The following is an 8,378-nucleotide window of genomic DNA, read 5'->3' on the forward strand; positions in this document are numbered from 1 at the left end:
CACACACACACACACACACACACACACACACACACACACACACACACATATATATATATATATATAGTTTTTTATTTTCGTGCAATTGAGAATATTCATCCAGTCGGGGAATAGCGAGGCAACGGAGAGGATATCTATGGAATAAATTCGAAAGCAATAAAGGATAAGGAGAGAAAATATAAGATAGAAAAGGAGTGGTCCATATTCAAAATGTTGGAACTAAATTGAAAAAAATATTCTGTCCAGACACAGCACGTAACGTCAAACTATCGGTCGTCGCGTCGTCATTCACCTCATTGGCGGTCGACTTGACGATCAGTAGTTGTTGGCTGTCCGAACGTACAGACTCAATATTTTTTCCCTAAATTGAGAGAATATATTATATTTGTCATACGTACAGATGAGAGCATGAATTGCAACATGCCGCTGAACACACAACATAATGGGGTCAATGTCCGCAGACTTACTGAACAAAATATTTTATTCTAAATTGATCCATTTAAACTATAGGAGCATTTACATTACGTATCACTCAATTCTTTGTATCACTCAATTCTTTATATGGATTATATATATAAATTGAAGTTGAGATACTAGATATGTAAATATATAATATTTGTATGGTATACATGTAAATCCTCCTAAAATATATTTGGAATATTTCAAAAAAAGAAAATATGAAAGAATATATATATATATATATATATAACTTATGTTTTCCTTTAAAAGTTAACATTAATTGCCATTCTTAGAGCCCTTAAACCCTCCCTTCCATACATTTCAACCATGAGTCCACATCTCCATTCATTAGAGCCAATAATTCCATTGTGGCCCCCTAAGTTTAGAAAAATTTCTTAAAAGCTATTTAATCTTTTGCCCACTCCTATTCTTGCAAATTAATGATACATCCTTCAATTATAATTAGAAATATTTACAAATATACCCCTCAATTCTTACATATTTACACATCTGATACTTAAACTTTCATATTGATATTTACCCCTCTGCAAGCTTTTGTATGTAAAATATTAATGTTTAAGTGCTAAATATGTAGATATATAAGAATCATGATGCATGCATGCCAATGCCCCCTAATAATCAACTCAAAAACTCACTTTACCAGTATTTACATACATACCCCGCAATGGTATGAATTTGCATATGTGACACAACGCTCAAATCATTAATATGACATTAGAAATGTCACTTTTTTTACACATTTACATTTTCATATATGGATTTATGACCATATAATATCATACATGTAAATATGGAAGTTCAGATATTAAATTTATAAATACATAAAGAATTGTGTGGCATGCATGTAAATCTCTAGTTGACTTCAATTGAAACATGACTTGACCTTAAGTCCAATTTGTCTGTTAGATTTGTAAATTCATAGGAATGAATGGTATGTATGTAAATCTTCCATATTATAATGTGTAATACCATTTTTGCATGGTTAGACTTGCGCTGGGAGTTCATGACAAAACATATGAATTGAATTTATATTGATTTAAATGATAATATTTTTTAAAAAATAAAATATAAAATACATAAAAAATGAAATTTAATTCTTATTACTAATTTAAAATACAACATTAATAGATATAGTTCAAATCAACATGTCAGTCAACTAAAAATCAATCACCTTGTTTGTATTTAGAATATATGATTAATTATTGGACTGCCATAGCCTTGATTTATTTCAAATAAAATAATAATAATAATATCCTAAAAAAATAAAAAGTAAAATTAAAAAAATAAAAATAATCTAGAAAAACCTAAACCCTTAATAGTAACACGATCAATAGGCAGCTACGATTAGGAGTGTGTAAGCCAATTGGAGCTCGGCTAAAAAGCTAAACTAAAATCAGTCTCAACTCAACTCATTACCTGGTATGAATCAGCTCGTTTAAAAAATTATTTATATAAAATACTTCAAATATATTTAATTAAAAAAAAGTAATCACTAAATTATTAAAAGTATTAATTACTAGATTTTATTTACCTCCTTTGTTGTCGTTTTCATATTTATGTATTTTCTAGTTGGTCCAGTTCTGAATTTATGACTTTCCTTTATTTGAATCTTGTAATTGTTGGGTAATGTTGAGACTCAGTCCACCGAAATTTAATTAACTTCCTAATTAAGAATCTCATATACCGCTCACCTACTTTCTCACTTATCGCTCACCTACCTCCCACCTACCTCCCACCTACCTCCCACCTACCTCCCACCTACCACTCTAATGATTTTTATAAATAGCCTCTTTTGGCTTAAAGGAGAAGCCAAGCCAAGTAAGGTCAAACCAAGTCCTCTTAAGAGCTAAGAGAAAGAGAGGAAGAGAGAGAGAGGAAGGGAGAGAAGAAAATAGGGATTTTCTTGTGAACATCGAGTCGCTCGACGGAGTAATTCCTCGAAGAAATAAAATCCTCTGCAGCTTCATGGACATAAGCAAATTTATCGAACCATGTAAATCTGTGTGTCGCTCTAGTGTTTTTCTATGTGCAATTTTACTCGCTCCATTTTTCGCTTTATTGTCGTCGTTTTTCACAACAACTGACATCAGAGCTTTGGTTTGAATCTAAGGAAGAAAGATGGGCGGAAACGAAGTGATGATATCGGGGATCGAGAAGTTCAATGACACAGATTTTCTTTACTGGAGGATGCAGATAAATATCTACCTCTATGGGAAAAAACTTCATCTTCCATTACTGAGAAAGCGACCAAAAAAGATGGACGAGGTGGACTGTAATCTGTTAGATCGACATGTATTGGGGGTTATACGATTAACCCTATCGAGATCAGTTGTCCACAATGTCATCAAGGAGAGGACTACTACAGATCTCATGGCGGCTTTATCAGGTATGTATGAAACGTCATCGACGAATAACAATGTGCATCTGATGAAAAAGTTATTCAACTTGAAGATGGCGGAAGATGTGTCTGTTGCTAAACACCTAAATGATTTCAACACTGTCACAAATCAGTTGTCGTCTGTTGAAATTGATTTTGATGATGAGATACGTGTGCTGATATTGTTGGCTTCATTGCCAAATAACTGTGAAGTCATGAGAATGACAGTTAGTAGTTTTGCAGGTAAATCTAAGCTGAAATATGATGATATTCGTGATTTGAATTTGGCTGAGGAGGTGTGCATGAAAGCCTCGTGTTCAAGTTCAGCGCTGAATGTTGATTCCAGAAGGATATCACATGACATGAACTCAAATAGAGGAAGATCAAAACCAGACAACCTGATGAAATTGTGGCAAGACTGTCCAAATAAAAAGGAACTGCAGGAATCCTAAGAAGGAGAATGATGACGCTAATGTTGTAACTGAAGAAATACATGATGCACTATTGTTGGTAGTTCACAGTTCTGTTGATGACTGGATACTAAATTCAATGACTTCCTTCCATATACCTTCCCGTCGGGAGTTAATGCAAAATCATGTTACAGGTAACTTTGGGAAGATATATCTGGCTGATGGAAACGCTCTGGACGTGGTAGGATGAGAGACATTGATATTGCACTCCCTAACAAGAGTAAATGGATTTTGCAAAAGATCAGTCGCGTTCCTGAGTTGAAGAAAAACCTCATCTCTGTTGAGCAGCTCAATGAGGGTTGTCATTCAAAAGTATTCTCAGATAACACCTGGAAGGTCACCAAAGGAGCATCAGTACTGACTCGGGGTGATAAAACTGACACACTATATATGACTACAGGTTTATTCAGGAGATGACACATGAGTCAGAGGTGCATTATGGGGAAGTAGAAGAAGGGTCAATTTTCTGAAAAGTGGTAGAGCGTCAAAGGCAGAAAAACTGGACCTTGTACAGACAAATGGTGGAGAACCACAGAGTTATGAAGAAATCTCGCAATATGAGAATTCAAACAAGTGGGAGCTGACCAAGAAGGAGGAGAAGGATTCCCTGCTTATTTACCATGGAATCAAACTTGAGAGCTGACAGAACTTCCACCAAGGAAGAAGACATTGCACAACAAGTGAGTGTACCGGGTGAAGACTGTGTTTGGTGGCAGTAAGAGGTACAAGACTGAACTTGTTGAAAAGAGCTTTCAGTAGGGGCAGGATATTGCTCATGTAGTGGGAGTTGTAAGCAGATACATGAGTAACCCAGGAAAGAGTTCGGTGGTACAAGACTGCGTTAACGGTGATATGTCAACTAAGGGTATTACTCGTGAGAAGTTGAAATTGTGCTCAACTTCAGCTGGTCTTCTGGCATAAAGAAATGGGCTTCGAGTTGCAGAGGTGGAGGATATCATGTTTGAGAAAAATGTAGGTACAACTAGTATATAATGCAACCAGTACATGATGCAGTCAGCGTCCTACTCTCCAAGTGGGAGAATTGTTGGGTAATCTGGATACCCTGTCCACTGAAATTTAATTAATTTCCTAATTAAGAATCTCACATACTGCTCACCTACCACATCCCACCTTCCGCTCACCTACCTCCCACCTACCGCTCGCATGGTTTCTATAAATAACCTATTTTGGCTTAAAGGAGAAGTCAAACCATGTCCTCTTGAGAGCTAAGAGAGAGAAAGAGAGAGAGAGAGAGAGAGGAAGGGAGATAAGAAAATATCAAATTTCTTGTAAACGTCGAGGCGCTCGACGGTGTAATTGCTCGAAGAAATAAAATCCTCTGCAGCTCCGTGGACATAGACAAATTTGCCGAACATGTAAATCTGTGTGTCGCTTTGGTATTTTTCTACGTGTAATTTTACTCGTTTCATTTTTCGCTTTATTGCCGTTATTTTTTACAACAGTAATATATATTTATACCTAATCTTCATACCAATAAAATTACGTAGCTATATGCTCTAAAAATCTGCCATGATATATTTCTAGGGAAAAATTATTCCATACGGACACCCCAATCTCTACTGTTCATCACAACAAAGATGTATTTTGATGGGTGGGCCCCATTTTTAATTTTTTTTTTAAATTAATGGACGGTGGAGATCGAACACCGTAGGCATTTCTACATACGGGTATACTTAAATGAAGCCGAGTTTCGCTTTATGTCTTTGGATATCTGTGAAGCACTCTGGTTACGTATCATGCTCCATGAATTGCGTATGTCAATCTCTGCTCCTATACAACTATTTTGTGATAATAAGACAGACATTAATATTGCCTATAATATGGTCCAACATGTACAGACCAAGCATGTGGAGATTGACAGACACTTCATTAAGAAGAAATTCAATTCAGGGGAGATTTGTATTCCATTTGTCCCGTCAAATAATCAATTAACAAATATTCTTATCAAGAATCTTCCTCGACCATCGTTTGACGACTTTAAATCCAAGTTGAATATAATGAACATCTATGTTTCAACTTGAGGAAAATTATTAGAATTATTAGCCTAATTATTAGGCTAATTACTATTACAGTTATTACTTGATTTTATTTGCTTAATTATTTTTGTTCTAATATTTATGTATTTCCTAGTTTGCCTATTTTTGAAGTTATGTCTTTCCTTTATTTGGATATTGTAATATGTATTTGTACTTCTTCCTATCAATAAAAGTACACAACTCTATTCTCTAAAAATCTGACAATAATCTTAAGGAAAGACTTGACAAATCCGAAAATTTGGGCAAGAAGCCACTTTTCATAAGTTTATTTATCATTGCATTTACATACATTCACCCAATTCCTATGTATTTACGTATCTAACCCCTAAACTACACTTTTACATTTATACCACCCATATCTTCCATATCACATAAAAACATATCGGTATTTAAGTCTAAAAAAATTGAAATACACATTTACATGCATAGCTAAAGATGCTATACATAGTGAAAATTAAAATTTTAGGTGTTAAATATACATAAATAAGAACTAAGTAGTATGCATGTAAATCTTCTGAAAACAATTGTTGCATTTAATGATAAGAATCGTCCCCTCCATTGAACAGAAGCATAAATGGAAAGGAAAGAGAGAAAAAGGGGGAAAAGAAACAGAAAGATGAGAGAGATGAAGAAACACAAAGCAAGCATGAGAGTGTTGACCTCATTTTGAGGTCATTACTCTTTTCCTTAGGATCCTAGGATCTGGATCTAGGGGTTCCTATTGACTATCTTAGAAAACTAGTATTGGAATCCATCACCTTAGAAATTCCAGTCACTTTCTATTTCTCTTGTGATGTCTCGCATTTCGCATTGATGATGTCTCGCATTGATGATCTCAAAACCATCGTCGTATGGTCGAGGGGTTAAGGACTATCATGTGAAGATTCAAGGAAAAGTTCTCAATAGGATCTCAAGTCCTAAGAAAACCTCTTCAGGACTTTATCATCACACACAAAAAATGCATAAAATTCATTAAGTTGCACAAGATAGGACTAAAATAGAGCTTAAAAGATTGGTGAAAATACGAACTTCTCCGGACAACCTCCGATGACGATGACGAAATTGACTGTGTCAATGCGTCCGGGACATCAATTATAATTAGAAAAGACACTCATATTGTCATAATTTCGCACACAAGCGTGTCAACGCGTCCGGGACATCAATTATAGTTAGGAAAGACACTCATATTGTCATAATTTCGCACACAAGCAAATCACACGCAAATCGATGAATTCGTCAAAGTGACATCCGACGACGAAACGGACCACGCCAATGCGTCTAGAACTTCAAAATTACCTAAAAAGGACATCCATTTTGTTATATTGTGACGCACGAATAAAAAGAACGAATAAAAATTTACAAATCAATGAAATTTTTATTTTTGTCTATGACGAACGTATAAAAATTTACAAATCAATGAAATTTTTATTTTTGAAATATTAAATACTTTTATATTTATATTATTACTTATAATATAATTTTAACCCTAAACCTTATTTACGCCATTTCCCGCACACTTAACCTTCAATTGAGCCCCGCGGCTCGATCAGGTGTTTAGCTCGCTCTCTCTGCGTGCCCTAGCTCCCTTGGACGATCCACGCGGTCGCCTCCCTTCTCTCGACTCTTCTCCTTCCTCGCGTGGCCGCTCGACCTTTCGACTCTCCAATTGCAGGAGCTGGGTTGGCCGACCCTTCTCTTTCTCGAGACTTTAAAGGCTTCTTAGGGTACTTTTCTGGGTTGTTGAAAATTTTCTGAGAGAAAAGAAAGGCTGAGGTTTTCGTTAGTTGCTATTCGAGGCTTTTAGAAGAAGAAGGCTCTGCCGAAGTTCCTTCTTGACTAGGTTCTTATGTGCTGGGTGTTTGAAAGCTTGGTGGTCTTTTTTCTGTTGTTTTCTTTTAGGAAATCTCGAGCAAGGTACTTTTTCCTTCTCTTCTCTGTTTCGTTTACCTGCTCGACACATATTGGAGATGCTAAAATAGGGAGTGCATGCATGAGGCTTTGTTTTGTCTTAACTGATTTTTCGTAATGACATTGATATTAAGTATTGGGCCTTTAATACTTTTATTAGATCTAATTTAGAAGTTCTATGTTGATTAATTGAAATAGCAGTTTAGGGAAACCATGTTTTGATCCATTGTCACATGCAAATCTTCTTCTTACGCTTCTATCATTTTTGTATCTGTATACTGAAAGTTGTAGCATTCTTTCTTTTCTCCTTGTTGAATCAATTTATTGTTAAAGGAAGAGTAATTTTAGGGGAAAGAATTGCTTGCGTTTCTTTTCTGCTCGAAATATTTAGGAAGCCACAGTTATAAACTCTGAAATAATATTTGCTCATCAAGAATTCATGCTGAAAATGAAATATTGATGCTTTTTATTATTGTTATTTCTGTCCAAATAAATGTTGGAAATTCTGCTATGTTTTGACCCATTTGATGGGCTCAATTTTGACTTCTTTTGGGATTAAACGTAAGCTAGAAATTTTGCTCTGTTTTCCCCATTTGGTGGCTCGATTTTGGTTGAATTTTAGCTGGAAGTGTTGCTTTTCTTTCTTCCCAATGTATTAGACTCATTTTGGCTCAAAAGTTTATCTGTTGTTGGCTCTCTTTTGCTGGGTTTAGTTGAGCTGAAATCGTTTTTTTTATTTTTTTATTTTGTTCCATTTGTTAGACTCTTTTTTTTTTGGCTGGAACTCTATTTGTTTTGCCCCTCTGTTGGGCTCGGGTTTACCTTTTATGGTTATTTGTTTTTACCCTTTGATTGGGCTCGGGTGTACCTGCTATGACTATTTTTGTTGCCCCTTTTGTTGGGCCCGGTTTATTTGTCATGGTTTTTTCTGTTGCCCTTTCCTGCTGGCCTTAAGTATTGGGCCTTCAATACTTTTATTAGATCTACTTTAGAAGTTCTATGCTGATTAGTTGAAATAGCAGTTTAGGGAAACCATGTTTTGATCCATTGTCACATGCAAATCTTCTTCTTACGCTTCTATCATTT

At 35.4% G+C, this 8,378-nt stretch overlaps 2 protein-coding genes across 2 annotated transcripts in view; one reads left to right on the forward strand and one right to left on the reverse strand.

Annotated features, from left to right (window-relative positions):
• LOC110019849 (NDR1/HIN1-like protein 1) overlaps positions 1–7,363 on the forward strand; it is a 9,062-nt gene extending 1,699 nt beyond the window's left edge. Inside the window, exon 2 of the mRNA XM_020717705.1 lies at positions 7,284–7,363. Within this exon, the coding sequence (XP_020573364.1) occupies positions 7,284–7,363 (80 nt within the window). The remainder of the gene's footprint in view (positions 1–7,283) is intronic.
• LOC110019842 (mitochondrial-processing peptidase subunit alpha-like) overlaps positions 216–8,378 on the reverse strand; it is a 28,333-nt gene continuing 20,170 nt past the window's right edge. The window contains exon 13 of the mRNA XM_020717697.1: positions 216–361. The gene's annotated coding sequence lies outside the window, so the exon portion shown is untranslated. The remainder of the gene's footprint in view (positions 362–8,378) is intronic.

The sequence above is a fragment of the Phalaenopsis equestris genome, unplaced genomic scaffold, assembly GCF_001263595.1.
Source record: "Phalaenopsis equestris unplaced genomic scaffold, ASM126359v1 Scaffold000084, whole genome shotgun sequence".
NCBI lineage: Eukaryota > Viridiplantae > Streptophyta > Magnoliopsida > Asparagales > Orchidaceae > Phalaenopsis > Phalaenopsis equestris.